The sequence below is a fragment of the Pongo abelii genome, chromosome 7 (assembly GCF_028885655.2).
Source record: "Pongo abelii isolate AG06213 chromosome 7, NHGRI_mPonAbe1-v2.0_pri, whole genome shotgun sequence".
NCBI classification, from domain to species: Eukaryota; Metazoa; Chordata; class Mammalia; order Primates; family Hominidae; genus Pongo; species Pongo abelii.
In genome coordinates this window covers 155,272,307-155,293,755 of record NC_071992.2, presented here as the reverse complement: position 1 = coordinate 155,293,755, position 21,449 = coordinate 155,272,307, and the positions used below count along the sequence as shown (strand labels likewise).

The window sequence follows — 21,449 nt, the reverse complement described above, 5'->3', positions numbered from 1 at the left end:
ATGTTTGCTAAGATAACCAAAGGGCTGCCAGGGTGTTTTCTGGAGAAGGCAGAAATTCACAACAATACTGGGATATGGATGGTGCAAGGAGCTTTGTCTTTCTGGGGATCTGTTTTATTGCGTATACCCAGATGAAGCAGAGGCTGCAGTTCTGTCCTTTAACTTGATTCCTATCTGCTATAGACTGAATGTGTCCCTCTGAAATTCGTATATTGAAATCTAATTCCTAACGTAATGGCATGTGGAGGTGGGGCCTTTTGGAGGGCTTAGGTTATGAGTGCAGAGTCCTAATGGATGGGATTAGTGTTCTTATAAAAGAGGCCTGAGAGATCTCTCGCCCCATCTGCCATGTGAGGACACCATGAGAAGAGAGCCCTCTATGAATCAGAAGGCAAGCACTCGCCAGACACCCAGTCTGTGGGTGCCTTGGTCTTGTGCTTCTCAGCCTCCAGAACTGTGGGAAATACATTTCTGTTGTTTAAAAGCCACCCAGTCCATGGCAATTTTTTGCAGCAGCCCAAAAAAGACATGATCTGTAGTTCAGCCGTTTTTTTTGGTTGTTGTTGTTGTTGTTGTTTTTCAGAATGAAGGAGAATTATCTTATTCAAAATCAGCTTGCTCATCTGTTGAAGCTGTGAATTTGTGTGAAAGGGAAATCATTCATCAATTTCTTCACTGAGTTTTTATTAAACATATGCTCTATGGGCAGTTAGCTAGGCAATGGGAACAAAGCTTGTCTTCGGTGGCCTCAGGATGGCCTTCACTCTTAGGGACCCGTTTCACTAAGTTACTTATTATTAGTATTATTATTATTACTTTGAGAGGAGTCTCGCTCTGTCACTAGGCTGGAGTGCAGTGGCATGATCTCAGCTCACTGCAACCTCTGCCTCCTGGGTTTAAGTGATTCTCCTGCCTCAGCCTCCTGAGTAGCTGTGATTACAGGCATGTGCCACCACGCCCAGTTAATGTTTGTATTTTTTTAAGTAGAGACAGGGTTTCACCATGTTGGCCAGGATGGTCTCAATCTCTTGACCTCATGAATCGCCTGCCTCAGCCTCCCAAAGTGCTGGGATTACAAGTGTGAGCCACTGTACCTGGCCTAAGCTATTATTTGTGGAAGGGTCTGGCACAGTGCAGGGAGGGTAGTAAGGTAAATAGTAAATGTCTCCCTCTTTCTCCAGGCCTGGATTCATATCTTCTCTCTGTTACACACTGGCTATGTAACCTCAAAAAATGAATGATTTAGCCTCATGAGTCTTCCATTTCCTCGTCTATAAAACAGATAGACAATGGAATGATAAGGCTGCCTTACAGTGATTGGCAAGGTTATGGAATGAAGTTACCTATGTAACTCACCTGGGGGACTGAGGGGCCTGAATGGAATTTTTTTTTTTTATTTTGAGAAAGAGTCTCTGTCTGTCGCCCAGGCTGGAGTGCAGTGGCACAATCTTGGCTCACTGTAACCTCTGCCTCCCGAGTTCAAGTGATTCTCCTGCCTCAGCCCCCCAAGTAGCTGGGATTACAGGCACTCACCACCACGCTCAGCTAATTTTTGTATTTTTGGTAGAGACGGGGTTTCGTCATGTTAGCCAGGCTGGTCTGGAACTTCTGACCTCAGGTGATCTGCCTGCCTTGGCCTCCCAAAGTGTTGGGATTACAAGCATAAGCCACTGCGTCTGGCCTTGAATGGAATTTTAAACTTTCTCATGCACTTTGCTCTATATTGTGTGCTTCTTTTTAAGGGTTAAGTCTGCCATGTATTATGTTTTCCTTTTATTCATTTACTTCCTCATTCCTTAGTTTCCCCTTTTGTGCCCTCTTGTGGATTACTTGAACAATTTTTACAATTCCATTTTTATTTATTTATAATGTTTTTGAAAAAATATCTTTATTGAGTATTTTTTAGTGGTTGCTTCTAGGTACTGCAATGCATATAGAGAACATGAGTCAACTGGTATGGACGTTTTACCACTTTGAGTTAAGTGTAGAAACCTTACTTTCATTTAGGTCCCTTTACCCTTTCCCCCTTTAAAATACAAATAACGTATTTAGAATTTCCTCTCTACACACTGAACACCATATCAGATGATGCTATAACTTTTGCTTAGTCATCAAATATTTTTTTTTAAAACTCATGAAAAGTAGACTCTATTATATATGCCCTTATTTTTACCCATGTTAAAGTCTCCACCTGTTTCTCTCATTTCCTTTTCTGTTTAGGAAGCTTCCTTTAGCAGTTCTTCAAAGGTAAGCCTGTGAGTGGCAAATTCTCTTAGTTTTCCTTCTTATGAGATTATCTTTGCTTCCCCTGTATCCCTGAGTTTGCTGGATATAAGATTGTGGGTTGACAGTTCTCTTTCAGCACTTGAAGAATGTTGTGCCATTTCCCCCTGGTTTCTTGGTTTCAAGTAAGAAATTGGCTGTCATTTGTGTTTCCACTATAGACAATGTGTCACTTCTCCTAGATTCTTTCAATATTTTTTACTTGTCTTTATTTGGTTTTCAGAAGTTTGAATATGATGTATTTGAGCACAAATTTCTTTGGGTTTATTCTGTTTGGGGATAAATAGGATCTATAGCTTCTAGGATCTCAGCAAGTTTGAGAATTTACCATCCATTATTTCTTTTAAGTTTTTGAGCTCCATACTCTTTCTTCTCTCCCTGGATTGCTGTGATATGAAAGTTATATATATTGCTATTATTTATAGATTCCTGAGGCTCTGCTCACTTTTTTTTTCCAGTCTGTTTTCTTGCTGTTGCTCAGATTGGGTAAATTCTATTGGTCTGTTGTTTTGGTTTGCTGATTTTTTAGTCAGTTGTCTCATTTCCAGTTTAGTTTTAGGCCTGCTGTATGTTTTCCAAATGTTGTTATTGTATTTTTTTTAGTTCTTAAATTACTTTTTGTTTCTGTTTTACATCTCCTATTTTTTGCTGAGAGTTTCTATTTTTTCATTTGTTTCAAGAGTGTTTGTTATGGTTTATTGAAGCATTTCTATGACTTCTGCTTTAAAAATATTTGTGACAAATTTTGGGTTATTTCAGCATTGGAATCAGTTGATTGAATTTTCTCATTCAAGCTGTAATTGCCCTGGTTCTTGGCATAATGAGTTACTTTCAGTTGTATCCTCGACACTAGCCATTATTCTGAGAAACTCTGGATCCTATTTAATTTTATTGTTTAGTGAACAGTCACCTCATTTTGGTATAGTAATATGGCCTAGGTGAGGATAGATGTTCAGCTCCTGGCTGAGCCTTGTGTATACCACCCCAGAAAAATACAGTTTTTTTTTCTTTTCTTTTTTTTTTTTTTTTTTTTTTTTTTAAGAGAAAGGTTCTTGCTCTGTTGCTCTGTTGTCCAGGCTGGAGTGCAGTGGTGTGATCATAGCTCACTGCAGCTTCAATATCCTGGGTTCAAGCAATCCTTTTGCCTCCACCTCCTGAGTAGCTGGGACTACAGGCATGTACCACTACACGAAGCTAACCAGGTTTTTTGTTTGTTTGTTTTTTAAGGTAAAAATACACCATACAATACTCTTTACCATAAAAGTCACACATAACTATTGGATCAGGGGAAGAAAACTGAAAATACAGAAGTACTGTAGCATGCTCACTTATATTACAAAGTGTAGTAATTGAAAGTGAAGCTGACACTAAGGTCAGAGATGGGACATATGGGGCTTCTCTCCCTCCTCTGACTCTTGCCTAAACACTGATACCACTGAAAGCTCTGTTGTCTATTCTTCTATACTTTTCCAGGAATATCTCCAGCTCCAGTTTCTCTTCTGAGCTGTAGACTCAAGTGTCCATCTGCCTTTGATCTCTCCTTCTGACTGTTTTACAGGTGCCTCAAATTTACCTCAGTATTTCCAGCCTGCATTCTTCATCTGGTCCCCTCACTGATTGGCTCCCTGATGCTCAAACTGGAAATCTGGGCTTGCTTCCAGATGTTCTTCTCCCTCAATCTCGTGCTCCCTGCCAGTCACCAGTGTCATAGAATCTGCAGCTGGACCACTTTGCCCATGGCTGTGTTATGGAAGGTTGTTGGGATTTCTGTTTGAATTGTTGCACTAGAACTCCTCATTGGTCTCTGTAATCCATCCTTGTCAACAGAGTTTCCTAAATCACATTGATATATGCCACTCACATGCATGTAAACATCCACTGGCCCCAGGGGCTATCCAAGCATGTCTGAACCTTTTCTCTGGGTCACTGCACAAGTCTCTAGGCTTTCTTGTTAATATTCTTTCCTTACACTTGAATGCCTTCCTCCCCATGAATTCCTACCTTCTGCTCCAGCCTGAATTTTCATTGTTTTCTGCATCTTTTCCTCCAAACTACTGTGCTCCTTGGCTCATTCTATGAGTAATAATAGATGGAAGGTGGGCTATTCCTAGTGAAGGCAGCCCTTGTCCTTTTGCCTACTTCCCACTCATCTTTCCAGACTCAGCTCAGGCATCACCTCCTCCAGGAAGCCTTCCCTGACCTCCCAGGCCCAGGTTAAGTGCTTGTCCACTCAGCTCCCATGACACTATGTCCACTAATCATATGGAAATATAAGCATTTACTTCCTTGTCTGTCCATTAGGCTGCAAGCTCCTTGGACAAAGTGTAATGTAAAATGCCTACATGCATTTAGGGCATGATTGAGTTACAGACTAAAACAATGAAATACACATTACCCCTATGCAGTCAACATCAACCGAGTTCTCTGAATTGCTCAGATGAACACATCTCCCCTTGATAGCAAATTTTTACAGTAATGGAAATCTTTTACTTTACAAAAATGATCACATCCATTGTCTCATGTAATCTCTTTCACATATTGCTGAAGTAGGAGATATTGTTCCCATTTTATAGTTGAGGAAACTAACGATTGGAAAGTAATAAAAGTAGTGTGGCTTAAGCACCATCTATGTCCAGGTACATTTTAGGCTTTTTATATATAGTAACTCATTTAATTAAACCCAACAAACCTGTGAGATAAGTGTTTTAATCCCCACTTCATACATCAAAATGTTGACATCCAGAGTGGTTAAGTGAATTCCCCTAGTTTGCACAGCTAGTAAGCAGCATAATTGGAATTTGAACACAGGGATGCTGATTGAAAAGCTTAGTCATTATGCTAGCTGCCCCAAGAGTATTCAGACACCTGTGACAGTGTCTGGTCTGGCGTGTAGAAAGTACTCAGTCTGTATTTGTTGACTGAAGAGGACTTGCTCCAAGCTCCACAGAGTTGAATTTCAAATCCGGGATGTAGGTAAGCTTGGTTGGGCTCCCAGGCAGCCCTCTTAAGACAGGAGCCACCTGGTTCTATCTTCCCCTCTCTGACCAGCAAGTGCAGTTTGCATCACAGACAGCTCAGCAGGACTGAGCCAGTTGTTCCAAGCTGGGTCTGTGATAGAAGGACACAGCTCAGTGGTCTGGACACAGACATACTATGCTCTTATGTCCCAACCAGATTCCTGCCCAGAACATTGCCCATCACCCCAGCAACACATCAGCAGTGCCTCATTCCCCCAGCCCCCACCCTCAATGGGTAGAGGCCAGACCCTCTGACTCAGACAGAGCTCGAACTCTGCCCAGGCTGCCCTAGCAATCTGCCGAATCTCATTTTCTCTCTCTAAATTGCTTTCTGCTCAGTGTTCTTCCTCCCCCCTCCTCTGGGTCCCTGAATGGGAATGCTGGTTACTATGGCAATGGGCTGGCTTGTGGAAGGAACTCAGCTCACTAAATTAATTGCTGGACTTTTGGGAGACTAATGGCAGAGCTCTGCCTCCCAGGGACAGGGGTGTGGCCTACAGCCTGCCAGCTTGGCAGCTAACCCCTGAAAACAGCTCAGGGCTGGGTGAGAGAGAGAAGGTGGAATAAGCTTGCTGGGGCTGCAACCTGAGATGGGTTGGGGAGTGTGGAGGTTCCAGAAACCTCATGTTTGGTGAACACCTACTCTGTGCCAGGGCCTGTGCTGCAGGATTTGCAGAAATCATTTCCTGTAACCCTTACCATACCCCCTGATAGAGTAGAGATCATTCCTTTCTAATGGTTGAGGAAACTGAGTATAGGCAATGTTCATTTGTGCCACCAAGAAGCAAAGCTAGGATTCCATACCAGGGCTTCCTCACTCAGTAAACATTTTGTTATGAACACTCCATTTATTTCTGGGTAGAAAGCCATTCTCTTTTCCACAATCTCTTCCAGAAGATAGAAGCAGAGGGAATACTTCCTAACTCATTCTATGAGACCAGCATGGCCCTAATACCAAAACCAAATGAGGACATTACAAGAAACCACAGACCAGTAACTCTCATGAACATAGATGTAAAGATCCTCAACAAAATATTAGCAAATAAATCAAGCAACATATGAAAATAATTATATATCATACCCAAGTGGGATATGTCCCAAGTATGCAAGGCTGGTTCAACATCTGAAAATCAGCTAATGTTATTCATCACATCAACAGGATAAAGAAAGCCATGCTCTTCCCTCTCGGGGGTTAACTGACAGTTTCTTCTGCAGCAAATTTTCCCTTTCTCTTTCAATGCTCTTGTCCTCTCCTTCTTGTAAACTGGGTGACGCATAGTTTGGTGTTTGACTATATCCTTTGCTTTTTTCTCTCATTGTCTCTGTACTTATGAAATAAGTGTTGCTGCAGCCAGATTGCAAACATCCTGGGAGAAGCAGTGTTGCTGAGTGACTGAGTATGGACCTATGGTTAGATTGTTTGGGATTGAATCCTTCCCGTGATCTTCCTAGATGCGGGAGTCATGGGAGGATGGCTTAAGCCCAAGTTCTTCAGCTTCTTACTCTATACAATGGGGCTAATTATGCCTACTGTTCAGATTAAATGAATTATTCTTTATAAAGCCCTTAAAGTGGCTACTGCACTTATGAGCATGTAATGTACGTTAATGGTTTAGTGCTGGAAAGAGCATGGGCTTTGGCGCCCTTCAGATCTGATGCCAAGACCAGCTGTCATTACTAGGGGTGTGTGCTTAGGGAAGTTGTCTATCCTTCCTGAACCCAGGTTCATCACTGGTAAAGGGGGTGATTAGTACTAATTTGCAAGTCTGCTGTGATTACTCTATTTCTAGAACATTTTCATTACCCGAGACAGAAAATCTGTCAACCATTAAGCAATAAGACGAGATATCTTTCTTCTTATTTAGGTCTTTAACTTTTGTCACTAGTGTTTTGTAGTTTTCAGTGTATGTGTCGTTGTTGATTACATTTATTCCTAACATTTTATCCTTTTTGATGCTACCATAAATGAATGAAATCATTTTTCTAGTTTTCTTTTTGCATTGTTCATTGCTGGTGTACAGAAACACAACAAACTTTTTTTTTTTTTTAAACGGAGTCTCACTCTGTCGCCAGGCTGGAGTATGGTGGAACGATCTCAGCTCACTGCAACTTCCACCTCCTGGGTTCAAGCAATTATCCTGCCTCAGCCTCCTGAGCAGCTGGGACTACAGGCTCATGCTGCCACGCCCGGCTAGTGTTTTTTTTTTTTTTTTTCTTTGTATTTTTGTGGAGACGAGGTTTCACCATGTTGCCCGTGCTGGTCTCAAACTCCTGAGCTCAGGCAATCCGCCCGCCTTGACCTCCCAAAGTGTTAGGATTACAGGCCTGAGCCACTGCGCCCAGCCCACAACAAACTTTTGAGTGCTGGTTTTGCATCTTATACTTTGTTGAATTTGTTTATTGGTTCTACCGGTTTTGGGGGGATTATTTGGGTTTTTCCACATATACGACCATGCCATCCATAGCTGGACATGGTGATATGTGCCTGTAGTCACAGCTACTTGGGAGGTTGAGGCAGAAGGATTGCTTAAGCCAGGAGTTCGAGGCTGCAGTGGGCTATCATTGTGCCACTGAACTCTAGCATGTGAAACAGAGTGAATCCCCATCCCTAAAAAAAAAGATAATACCATCTGCAAATAGACATAATTTTACCTCTTCCTTTCCAAGTTGAATGCCTTTTATTTCTTTTTCTTGCCTAGTTGCTCTGGCTAGAACTTCCAGTAGCATGTTGAGTAGATATGGCAAAGAAGCATCCTTGTTTTGTTCTTGGAAAAACTTTCAGTCTTTCAACTTTGAGGATGATGTTAGCTGTGAATTTTTCATAGATGGCCTTTATTATGTTGAGGAAGTTTTTCATAGTCTTATTTTATTTTATTTTTTTTATCATGAAAGGGTGCTGGATTTTGTCAAATGCTTTTTCTGCATCAGTTGGATTCACTATGTATTTTTTTCTTCCCTTCATTCTGTTTATGTGGTATGTTACATTGATTGATTTTTGTATGTTGAACTACTTCTGCATTCCTGAGATAAATCTCACTTGGTCATGGTGTCTGTTACTTTTAATATGCTGTCTGAATTTCATTTGCATTTCTTTTGGTAAATATTTTTGCATCTATGTTTATAAAGGATATTGGTCTTTAGTCCTCTCTTTTCTTGAGTATTTAGGAAGATATATGACAAAGATTTCTCTAAAAACTTGGAGATTACAACATTGATAAAGCCCAGTTTCTGCAATGAGAGAAATTATCAAATTTCTAGAGCCTGGGAAAACACTGAACAACAATGGATGATCCATTTTATTCCCCGCCCTCACCGGCCACCATCTTTCTTATTTCACAAGACAAAGGTGGCTCAGTAGTTGCAGCTAATATTTGGATTTATTGTATCTGTTGAGTTCAGGGAGAGAGTGTGGGTTTAGTGCCAGAAAAGACTTGGGTTTCAGCCCCAGTCCCTTCTTTCACCAACTGAGTGACATGGGGAGAGACACATACCTTCTCTCCACCTCAGTGTCGTCCTTTACCCTGTGGAAATGATGATGCCTTCCTTGAAGGGTCACATGAGCTCATGCAATAATCAGATACCGCTTGGCATATGGTAGACAATAAGTGATAATCAGTTACTTTCATAGTTCCTTGACAATGTCTATGTTCTTCTGATGAATGACTCCTGGCTACCCCAATGTAATACAATACTATAACAGCATCAGATGCTGGCCGTTCATCATTCATTCATCAATCTAATGCTTATTTAGGTGACCACTACATGCTAGGAGCTGTTCTAGGTGCTGGGCAACAGAATGGACAAGTCCGACAAGTCCTTGTCTCCATACAGCTGTGAAGCATGAGAGGGCTGGGCGATCAGCTCTGACTTGCTAAGATTCTGTGCCTCTCCCCTGGACCATCTGACTCCTGACCTTGGAACTCCGACTGCCCTTATGTGTTCCATTTTTGGACAGTGCTTTTCTTCCTGTTCCTGTAGCTGCCTCCTGCTGCTCTCTGAGTATTGTCATTCAGATTATTGTACCCTGTGCTCTCACAAGTGGCCTTTAGAGCCCTGGTAAGACATGAGTGCACTTTGCCCTGAAGGTGGTAGGAACCAGATTATACCTCTCCTGAGAGCAACCTGCATACCTGTTGTGCATGGGGAAGTTCCCTAAGTACCACACTCTGGCCCCCTGTGGGGCCTGGCAGATGCCATTCCTTCTGCCTGAAATTATCACCTACTTTTTGTCTAGCTGAGTCCTGCTCAGCCTTCCAAACTCACCTTGGAAGGAAGCTGGGCAGCCTGACCTTCCCCTGAAATAGTCAGGTGATGGACATCCCCGCCTCTGTGCCTTCCCCCACAACCCCCTGTGCTTCCTTCTACCAGCACTCACTTGATCCTCCCTCCCCCTGCTGTGTGTCTTACCTGTGTCACAGGGTCATTGACAACCTGTGCAGGGTAGGCTCAGTGTCATTTATCTACCTATCCTCAGCACCTGGCACAGGAGGGCAACTCGTGAATATTTCCTAAATGAAGAAATCAATAGTGAAATGTGTATTGTTTTCCCTGTCCAGGACCTTGGCTTTAACAATGAAAAATACCTTTAGAAATGTACAGCCACATGAAAATAAAATATACTGAAGGGAAAATACACTTAGCTAATAAGCCTCATGGAACAAAGAAATGCATAGGAAACAAGCAACAGTGCCTCTTCTGTTGAGTTAATGAAAGATTAAAGGAGTGATAATACTCAGTGCTACCAAGTATGTGGTGAGAGGGGCACCCGCACACTCACACACTGCTGGAGGCAGTGGACATTGGTACAACCTTTTTGGAAAGCAATTCGGCAATACGAGTCAGGATTCTTGCAAAACTCTTGACCCCCCCCAACTGTTTTTCTACAAATCTACCCTGAGAAAATAGTTACAGATGGGTAAGACTTAGGTGCAAAGATGTCCTCTGTAGCATATTCAATAAATAAAATGGCCTACTAAATGTCCCAAAGTAGAAATTGCAATTAAAACAATGGTGCTAGTGCCACAGGTATAGTTCTAGATAGCCAATAATGGTGACATTTTTAAGGAATTTTTCATAGGCCAGACATTGCTCAAGATATAATGTTAAGAGAGACTGGCCGGGTGTGGTGGCTCACGCCTGTAATCCCAGCCCTTTTGGCGGCCGAGGCGGTGGATCACGAGGTCAGGACTTCAAGACCAGCCTGGCCAACATGGTGAAGCCCCATCTCTACTAAAAATACAAAAATTAGGTGTGGTGGCAGGCACCTGTAATCCCAGCTACTTGGGAGGCTGAGGCAGAGAATTGCTTGAACCCAGGAGGCAGAGGTTGCAGTGAGCTGAGATGGCACCACTGCACTCCAGCCTGGGCGACAGAGTAAGACTCCATCTAAAAAAAAAAAAAATGAGAGACCAGAGTCTGGGAAGGATAGTGAGGGGCTGGGGTGGGGAGAGGTGGGGACAGTTAACAGGTAAAAAAATAGAATGAATAATATCTACTATTTGACAGCATAATAGGGTGACTATAGTCAATAATAATTGTACATTTTAAAATAACTTAAAGAGTGTAGTTGGATTGCTTGTAACTCGAAGGATAAGTGCTTGAGGGGATAGATACCCCCATTCCCCGTGATGTGGCTATTTCACATTGCATGCCTCTATCAAAACATCTCATGTACCCCATAAATACATACACCCACTATGTACTCACAACAATTTTAAAAAGTAAAAAAAATATATATATATAAAAGAGAGAAAACATCCCCAGCATGGAAAGGGGATGGAGAACAGCCTGCGACCTGAGGTCAAATCCCAGCATGACCACTCACAGCTGAGGCTTGAAGCCCTTCATGCTGTACTTTTTTCATGAGATAGTGGTTCCTAGCTCATAGCATGAATGTGAGGATCCAATAAGATAATATGTGGACAAAAACTTTTTAGCCCATTTCTTGAAAGAGGCTCTTAATACTCTTTTCTATTAGTAATAGGCACTTAAGTAATCTTTTACTGTTGACAAAATCAAAAAAGGAGATCAAGTTTGGGTGCTAGTAAGTCCTAGGCAGAATAGAGACAGGAAAGGTGCTTGGATGATCCTATGCTCAGAAACTGCCAATAGTCTCGATCTCTGAGTTCAGTATTTCTCTGTGGTAGCCGAGCCATCAGCCTCCCCTTCTTTCGTTCCTTTTTTTTTCTCTCCCTTCCTCCTTCCCCTCTGCTCTTCCTTTCTCTCTTCCTTCCCCTCAAATATGAACATTAACTGAGCACCAATTCTGTGCTGGGCTTTGAGCCGGCCACCAATACTACAGAAACCAATAAGACACAGTCACTGCTTTCAAAGACCCTCCTCACTAGCCCACAGTGGAGAGAGGCCCTGGGCAGATGATCGCAGCCTGGCATGACACAGGCTGTGCCTGGGACCCCTGCCAGATCCCATGGGAACAAATACATGTTTAACCCTCAAGTGAGAAATATGACTGGATTCATTCATCCACTCATTCATCAGGGAGGTGGCAAAGGATCAGAGGGCAGAAGGTGATACGGGGAATAATTTCTCCAGATGTAAGCATCCAGATATCAGCCCTAAAGCCTGCAGAGGGTACCAGGAAGTGTGAGAAAAGAGATGGGAGTCTGTGGGCAAAATTTGGAGGATAGATATAACCTAATGGGTTGTTGGAAAACAAAGGTTCCATACAGAATTTTTGAGGCATTTGATATAAGCCCAGCACAGGAACATAAATCTGTTTGATGAAATGCGTCTAAAAATGCTGTGCTAAAAGCTGTGTGAGGCTGGGCGCAGTGGCTCATGCCTGTAATACTACTACTTTGGGAGGCAGAGGTGGGCGGATCAACTAAGGTCAGGAGTTCGAAACCAGCCTCACCAACATGGAATAACCCCGTCTCTACTAAAAAAACAAAATTAGCCGGGTGTGGTGGTGCATGCCTGTAATCCCAGCTACTCAGGAGGCTGAGGCAGGAGAATTGCTTGAACCCAGGAGGCGGAGGTTGCGGTGAGCCTTCAGTCTGGGCAACAAGAGTGAAACTCCACCAAAAAAACAAAAAAAAACAAAAAAAAACTGTGTGATAGGTTGGCATTTGGTGAATATAGTGGGTAGGAGGGATTTGAGACAGGGGCGTATCTCTAGACTTAACCCTCCAGGGACTAAGGGATTGTAGGTGCAGCAGAGACACCTAGACTTGATGTAGAATGGGGGTCTGGCTTTCCTTGGAGTAATGCGTCTGCTGGTTATGGGGTGTCCAGTGCCTGCTCCACCACTTCCAGGAGTGTGACCTTGGGCAAGTTATGTGACCTGGCTGCGATCAGGTATAACATGCAGAATTGGAATGACCACAGCCACTCCACAGGGAGTTGGAAGAACTGATTGACCATCTGGAGGTCAAGTGGAGTGGGGGCATTCCAGGATGGAGAAGCAGCCTGGATAGAGTGCAGGGTGAGAGCATGTTTATGTCCTTGGAGCTACAAATAATTCCTAGGACTGGAGGGTGACCCTGCAGTAGGCACAGTGGGCAGGCAGGGCTCCCACAGCAGATGAAGCCTGGCGGCTCATTATTTCAAATGTGCATTCAGCTCGCTTTCCCTGTGTGTGCGCTTGCGTGTGTGTGTGTGTGTGTGTGTGCATGCGAACACACATATGCACATGGGTGTATTTCAGGGGGATAATCCCAGAAATTGATTTGCCTGTGCTTGTCATCAGGCACAGCCCTGTTGCTATTTTCTTCACAGTTAATCCAGGTTTTTGGAGGTTCTCTTCTGATTCATTTTAACATTTTAGATTGTCATTAATGAAGAGTGAAAAGTCAACATAATTCAGAGAAAGATCAGAAACAGAAACATACACACAGACACCCATGAACTCGCTCCCCTGCCGCATGTTTTTTATGTTTGGATAACCCCTCCTAGCCCTGGTCCAGGGTGCTGGTGGTGGCACGTGACTCCAAGCTGCAGTGGACATGCCAGTTCATAGGATGTCATTTCATGGTTCTCTGCAGTCTTCCCTCTGGTCATTGTAAACACCTGCATCAGATTGGTACTTTACAAAGGGTAAATGAGTTTGCTCCCGACGTAACCCCTTGCCACCATCTTAATATTTTTCTGTTTATTAGAATCTTTTAAAAAGTATTCACCAATTATTTGAAGCAGAATAACCCTTATGAGGATTGTTTGCCCAACTGCCTTTGAGATAACTTCCCTACCATTGCAAACACTGAGGTTCAGGAATCCCTTGAAGAATTCTTTGTTAGTTCTTTCCTTCATAGGTGCTTACTGACCATGTGTAAATGCCCTAATCTTCCATGCCCAGTGAAGTTGGCCTGGCCTCAGCCTCCAGGGATCAAGCAGTCCACAGGGCTGACAATGAAGCAAATGGAGAATTAGAGTCACAGCCCCCTGCTGAGGAGCTCAGGGTTCACTTGCAGGTAGCTGAGCAGTGACCCCCTCAACCCACAGGGAAGTGAGTGGTCTGGGAAAAATTTTCCAGAAGGGGAGCATCTGAGCTGAGCATTGCCAGAGGCTCCCAGGGTGGGTGTGGGGATTTTAGGTAGAGGGAAGCCCTCCCAGGGGGGCAAAGGGAGGTGTGGTGCACCTGGAACCTGTGGGAAATGGCTAGAAAGTGCACATGGCTACCAAGTGCAGCATGGTTGGGGAGTGAGGTGAGGTGAGAGGCCAGGCTGGACGGGGTGGGTAGATCATGGCAGCCCCTTGTGCCATATTCAGATGAGGATGGTGATACTGAACGATTTTAGGTGGTGTATTAGTCCATTTTCATGCTGCTAGAAAGAACTGCCTAAGACGGTAATTTATAAAGGAAAGAGGTTTTATTGACTCATTGTTCCACATGGCTGGGGAGGCCCCAGGAAACTTACAGTTATGGAGGAAGGGGAAGCAGGTGCTTCTTACATGCTGGCAGGAGAGCGAATATGTGAGAGAGCAGGAAGAACTACCATTTATAAAACCAGCAGATCTCCTGAGAACTCACTCAATATCACAAGAACAGCATGGGGGAAACTGCCCCCATGATCCAATCACCTCCTACCAGGTCCCTCCCTTGACACGTGGGGATTTCAGAGAGGGAGATTTGGGTGGTGACACAGAGCCAAGCCATACCAGGCGGGATGTGGTGTGGAGTCCTCAGGCACAAGGCCCTCTCCTACTCCCTTCTGCAAGCCCATCTGCTAATTGGATGGCTGGGGGGATCCAGGCATAAATCCATGGAGGGGAGGTCACACTTGGCTCTGCCCTGGAAGGTCACACATTGGCTGCCTGGAGTTGAATCCGGGAGGGAAGATGGGTTGGAAGGCTGGGTGTGGGGAATTCCCCCAGGCGGGGCCCAGAGTTTGCCTCTCACAGACTTTCAGCTTGAGAGCCTTCTCTAAGGGTGTCTTTCTCCACACAGGCCATGCTGCTGTAGACCCTAACAGCGTCACTTCCTGGCCAAGACAAGCCTGTCCCCAAGAACAGGAGAGCCATGGCCGGCCTCCGAGGGAATGCTGTGGCTGGCCTCCTCTGGATGCTGCTGCTGCTGTGGAGTGGGGGCGGCGGCTGCCAGGCTCAGCGGGCAGGTGGGGCCACCGTGGGCTGTGCCATGCTGTGCTGGGGACAGAACAGACAGCATGTGTCCGTGAGCATGGGCTGTGGTGTGTGCACGCAAGTGAGTTCACAACTGACTGTGTGAGAGAGAGGGAGAGTCCGGAATCCAAGTGTGAGTCAGCTGCCCTCCAACCTAGGGACAAAAAATCACCAGCTGCTCAGCAAGGGCCTGTATATGTCTGACAGTATGTGTATGAGTGTGTGAGGAAGTGTGAAAATGTGAGGGAGAGTGTGTGAGGGAGTGTGAAGGAATGTGGGGGAGTGTGGGTGTGTGGGAGTTTGAAGTGTGTGAGGGAGTGAGAGGGAATGTGTGAGTTTGAGGAAGAGTGGGGGAGTATGAGGGAGTGTGTGTGAGTTTGACAAAGTGTGTGGGAGTGTATGGGAGTGTGAGTTTGAGGGAGTGTGTGAGGGAGTGTGAGTGTGTGTGTGAGTTTGAGGAAGAGTGTGTGGGAGTGTGAGGGAGTGTGTGTGAGTTTGACAAAGTGTGTGGGAATGTGTGGGAGTGTGAGTTTGAGGGAGTGTGTGAGGGAGTGTGAGTGTGTGTGTGAGTTTGAGGAAGAGTGTGTGGGAGTGTGAGGGAGTGTGTGTGAGTTTGACAAAGTGTGTGGGAATGTGTGGGAGTGTGAGTTTGAGGGAGCATGTGGGGGAGTGTGAGGAAGTGTAGGAGTGTGTGATGAAGTGTGTGAGGAGTTCGAGAGAGTGTGTATGAGTGTGAGGTGTAGGGGAGTGTGAGGGAGTTTGAGGAAGTGTGTGAGGGAGTGTGAGAGAATATGTGTGAGTTTGAGGTAATGTGTGAGGGAGTGTGAGAGTGTGTGAGTTTGAGGGAGTGTGGGGGGAAGTGTGTGTGTTTGAGGGAGTGTGAATACGTGTGGCAATGTCAGTATGCATGTGAGTGTGAATGTGATAGGATGAGTGTGTGTTCCTGTGAGAGGAGGAGAGAGCGTGACAGAGAGAGGGAATGAGTTGCTTTAACACGTCTTGGTCAGTCACATCCTGGGTTGTGAGCCTGTCTCTACCAAGTGTGTGTAGGTTTGGAGCTCGGGGAGGAGGCGCAGGGGTGAGGACCTGGCTGTGTTGTCCTGTGAAGGTTTTGGGACACATTCCAGGGGAAATGGACACACTGGAGCCCACTTAGCAAAGGCATCCGGGACAGTGAGAAAAGCGTGTTTATGTAGTAGACCCTGTAGTTGGGAAAGTTGACTGGAGATGAGAAGGCCCAGGGCAGGAGGGGAGAGACATGGCAACATGGTTTTGCTAACCTGTATGAGGGCCCCTGCCCTAGGGGAAGGCACTGGTCAGTGCTTAGAAGTGAAGGAGGGGTCAGGGTCCACAATCCCGGCATAGAGCCTGCACACTGGGGTCCTTGATGCACAGACAGGTGGGATGTTCATATACTGCCCACCGGGCAGCCAGGGAGACCACCTGTCAGTGGATCCAGGAAGCAAAACGCTGAGCCCATCTTATAGGAAGTGATATATATATATATATATATATATATATATATATTTTTTTTTTTTTTTTTTTTTTGAGACGGAGTCTTGCTCTGTCGCCCAAGCTGGAGTGCAGTGGCCCGATCTCGGCTTACCACAAGCTCCGCCTCCCGGGTTCACGCCATTCTCCTGCCTCAGCCTCCTGCATAGCTGGGACTACAGGCACCTGCCACCACGCCTGGCTAATTTTTTGTATTTTTAGTACAGACGGGGTTTCACCGTGTTAGCCAAGATGGTCTCGATCGCCTGACCTCGTGATCCGCCCGCCTCGGCCTCCCAAAGTGCTGGGATTACAGGCGTGAGCCACCACGCCCACCCAGGAAGTGATATTCTAAGACTTTTCTCCCTGGACTTAAAACAGAAAGGTTGACATTATTTCTTTATTGAATTTACAGAGTTGTCCCTTGCTTTTTTTTTTTTTTTTTTCCCCTGAGCCTCTCAAAGCCTGGCTAGCTGGAAAGACAGTAATAACTGTAAACATCCTGTTTTATACGCAGGGAATATGAGATTTCTGCGCCCATCTAGCCAACCCCAAATGCACAGCCAATGCACAGGATTATCACATTTAAAAGCAAAAAGGCCCTAGGGTGGTCTCTTCTGTGCCCTCATTTCATAGTAGAAAATGGTGGGCCCCAGAAAAGCACTCACCAGCCAGGAATAGCATAGCCCCTGCCTTAGCAGAATCAAGGCCAGAAGCCAGGGCACCTGCCCGGGTTCAGATCTCTTCTCTCCACATCGCACTCCAGCCTCACGGGCACACAATCCCGCCTGTTCCCTGGCCTCTGGGAGAAAATGTGCCCTGAGCTCAAAAGGGCCCCTTGGGGAGGCCTCCTGAACAAATGAAACTGCTGTAGCCTTCAAACAAATTTGCTCTAGGATTACAGCCTGCAGGCCAGGTTCTGCCTGGCCCTCAGCAGCAATTATCCTCAACAGCCTGGGACATTATTGTCCCAAAGACAAAAGAATGATCTTTTGTGTCAAGGAAAAAAACTCCCCAGGAATTATCTCCAAGTCTGCACATCTGGTCAAACACACTCCAGAGTTCTAATCCTGTTAGGGATCAGTCCTGCTAAGGTTGGGATGTAACTCAGTGCCTGACATGCAGATTGTCCCTTGGATTTTCAAAACTAGAGGGAAAGGTAGGTGTGGAACATTCAAGGGTGGCATTGGCTCAGGTCACATCGGGAAGCATTTGTGGGAGTATGTGTGTAAATTCGTATAACTTTATTGTTTTTCTGTTTTTTGAACTTTATTGCTTGCAAATATAAGAGCAAAAAATACAAAAAATAAAATTCACTCATAGCTCTGCTTGCCAGAGGTAAGCAAGTATTTCCCTCTCGGGTTCTGTCGTGCATACATACATACACAATCGCGCGTGCACACACACATGCACAAGTTTTCTTTCCAGAAATTCTATGTTATACATATCATTCTATAAACAGCTTTTCACACCCAGTGCTATATTGGAAAAGTGTATCCATGCTGGTAAATAAGGATTCCTCTTCAGCCATCACTGTCATGGCTGCCTAGCAATGAATATGTCATGATTTTTCTTTAAGTAATTTATTTAATTCCACATAGGTGATTGTGTAGTTATCTCCAGCATTTTTTTGCCATGCTGCTGTGAATTTCTTTATACATCTTTTTTTTTTTTTCTCGTTTATCTGATTGTTTTCTTGGGATAAATCACTAAGTTTGGAATTGGTGGATAAAAAGATACCCTCCTTTATGAGACTTCAAAGCCCCTCAGGAAGGGTATGACAAATCCATGGCCACTTGCTGAGCAGGCAGGTGCATTCTCCTCCAACTCTCATGTACCCAGCCACTACCAGACCATTTTACCTTTCCAATCTGGTATTTCAACAGAGTGTTTTTTTGTTTTGTTTTGTTTAGTTTTGTTTTATAGCCAAATGTTTGTGCCTGGTGTTCCCAGAGGCCTGGTCCTCTGCTTCTGTTCGGATGGCCAAACCCCACCTTCTGGAAGAGTCAAACTAGGGCTTCTTCTTCTTTTTTTTTTTTTTTGAGACAGTGTCTCACTCTGTCAGCCAGGCTGGAGGGCAGTGATGTGATATTGGCTCACTGCGACCTCCACCTCCCGGCTCAAAGGATTCTTGTGCCTTAGCCTCCTGAGTAGCTGGGATGACAGTCATAAGCCACCATGCCTGGCTAAGTTTTGTATTTTTAGTACAGACGGGGTTTTGCCATGTTGGCCAGACTGGTCTCAAACTCCTGGCCTCGAGTGATTTGCCCGCCTTGACCTCCCAAATTGCTAGAATTACAGGCGTGAGCCACTGCACCTGGCCTTAAGACCAAGTGCTTCTTGATAGTTCCTTGTATATTTGTGCAGCATTCTAGAGACTGGAAAACACTTCCCCTTGTATTATCTGATTTTAAAGGGCTGAGTAGTTAAATAACGGGAGAGCGCTGGCTAAATCAATTATGTTCATCCATGCAGAGGACTCTGTGCAGCCATGGAAAACAGCATGATCAAACTAGAAATGGATTTCTATCTTATAACAATGCAGGGAGAACAGCGTATGTATCAGTGTGTCCGGTACAGTCCCATTCCTATCAATAATTATATGGAAATAAAAAATAACCAAGTATATATACCATGCTTTAACAGCGGTTATCTCTGTGTGGGAATACGGGCATTCAAAACATCTAAACATCTTTTTTTTTTTTTTTTTTTTTTGAGACAGAGTCTTGCTCTGTCGCCCAGGCTGGAGTGCAGTGGCCCGATCTCGGCTCACCACAAGCTCCGCCTCCCGGGTTCACGCCATTCTCCTGCCTCAGCCTCCCAAGTAGCTGGGACTATAGGCGCCCGCCACCTCTCCCGGCTAACTTTTTGTAGTTTTTAGTAGAGACGGGGTTTCACTGCGTTAGCCAGGATGGTCTCGATCTCCTGACCTCGTGATCCACCCGCCTTGGCCTCCCAAAGTGCTGGGATTACAGGCGTGAACCACCACGCCCAGCCTAAAACATCTAAACATCTTTTGATTGCATTTTCTGACTTCTTGGAAATGGGCATACATTATTTGTGGTAGGTTGAAAAATAATGAAAAATGGAGTCACCTTTTAAACGAAATAAAAGTGAAGAGATTGAGGCATAGTGCTGTGCCGTGGGTGTTAATCATTTTAATGTGATGCTACATATTGTCAGTTGAGCCTCACAGCAGTCTTGGGGAAAACTCATCATTATTGCCATGTGAAGGTTTGGAAACTGAGGCTCAGGCCCTTCAGGCAGCCCAGGGCCCTTGGGTCACGAGAGACAGGGCAGGTAGGTATTTGAGCAGGCGTGTGTGACCCCAGTGACCTTTATGCCCCAGGACAGTGTCCTTTCCATGCCCATTTGCCCTACGCCACCCCTTCTCTCACCCCTGCAGGTTGCAAAAGTGTCCACTATGATCTGGTCTTCCTCCTGGACACCTCCTCCAGCGTGGGCAAGGAGGACTTTGAGAAGGTCCGGCAGTGGGTGGCCAACCTGGTGGACACCTTCGAGGTGGGCCCCGACCGCACCCGTGTGGGGGTTGTGCGATACAGCGACCGGCCCACCACGGCCTTCGAGTTGGGACTCTTTGGCTCGCAGGAGGAGGTCAAGGCGGCTGCCCGGCGCCTCGCCTACCATGGGGGCAACACCAACACGGGTGACGCGCTGCGCTACATCACGGCCCGCAGCTTCTCCCCACGCACCGGCGGCCGTCCCGGGGACCGCGCCTACAAGCAGGTGGCCATCCTGCTCACCGACGGCCGCAGCCAGGACCTGGTGCTGGACGCCGCGGCGGCCGCCCACCGCGCTGGCATCCGCATCTTTGCCGTGGGCGTGGGCGAGGCACTCAAGGAGGAGCTGGAGGAGATCGCCTCAGAGCCCAAGTCCGCCCACGTCTTCCACGTGTCTGACTTCAATGCCATCGACAAGATCCGGGGCAAGCTGCGGCGCCGTCTTTGTGAAAGTGAGTGCGCCCGGGCTCCACGCGGCCCCTGCCAAGAGTGATGTCCTCTGCTGAGCCCACAAGAGGGGTCCTCGGGCAGATAGGGATCCTGCGGCCGGCTCCAGGAAGGCGGGGGAAGTAGCAGGTGCAGAGGCTGAGGGAACCCACATTCTTGGGTTTGGCCACACAGGGAACCTAGTAGCACGTGCACCCCCTGGACATTCCTGTTGTCAGAAGGATGTCTTTTCCCATCCAGAGGCAGAGGTAGCCTGCAGAGGCAAGAAGGGGTTTCGGATGAAAGAGGGCTGGGTTCTAACCACCCTGCCACCTGGGAGATACTTGCTGTCTCATCTTTACCTCTGATATGGGAACATCCTCTACTTACTGCCCAGAGCTGTGAAAGCCAGAAACTGTGCATGCAAAGTCTGGCCTGAAGCATTGGGTATATAGCAGGGTCTCTGAAGGGGCAGTGATGAGGGATCACGCAAGAAACATACAGGCTGCATCAGCTCTTCCCAGCAGCCCAGAGTCAGTCATTTGGACACAGTCAGGAGCTGCTTATCCCAGAGGCCAAGTGCTGTTGACCCGGTGCCCTCTGAGATAACCCAAGGTCTCTAGCTTATTTGTCTGGAATCTGTTGATTGTGGCTGGGGGTGGGGGAGGGGAGGCAGAGGGCTGATGGCCCCCAGGGCTCTGACCTGGAAGCCTGACCTCCAGGATTTAGTGAGGGTCATTCTGAGGACAGCCCCCTCCCCGGGACAGGGAGGGTGAAGTGGGTTTCTCATGTTCCAGACTGTCTCCAGCTTCTGCCTCTGCCTATTGCATTAGGGTGACATTTGTCCTTCTTGGGTCACAGTGGGTGCTGAGTAACCTTCTCCTCCAGGCCCAGCAGGGGCTGGGCTTTGAAGCTGCTCAGGCTGAGTGTGGAGCCTCAGCCTCTGTCTTGCTGATTACTGCAGGGGACTGGAAAACCTCTGCCTGGGAAGCCATAGGTTACACCCTGGCCAGGAAAGCCTTGGGAGCTGGGGCAGCATGGAAGGTGCTCGTGATGGGAGCAGCTGGGTGTGACTCAGCAGGGGAGGCAGGGGCCTGATCCTGGGGATGTGCCTGGCTTGCAGCCCCATGAG

The 21,449-nt window shown here is 46.1% G+C and overlaps 1 protein-coding gene across 4 annotated transcripts in view; it reads left to right on the top strand.

Moving 5' to 3' along the window:
- The window catches only part of COL22A1 (collagen type XXII alpha 1 chain), a 337,498-nt gene that overhangs the window by 16,464 nt on the left and 299,585 nt on the right, over positions 1-21,449 (top strand). For 3 of the 4 annotated variants that reach the window (XM_054518874.2, XM_054518873.2, XM_054518872.2), the window contains exons 2-3: positions 14,707-14,872; positions 19,777-20,343. The exons of the other annotated variant lie outside the window; for it this stretch is intronic. In XM_054518874.2, the coding sequence (XP_054374849.2) occupies positions 14,779-14,872; positions 19,777-20,343 (661 nt within the window). In that variant the 5' untranslated portion in view covers positions 14,707-14,778. The remainder of the gene's footprint in view (positions 1-14,706; positions 14,873-19,776; positions 20,344-21,449) is intronic. 4 annotated transcript variants of the gene reach the window in all.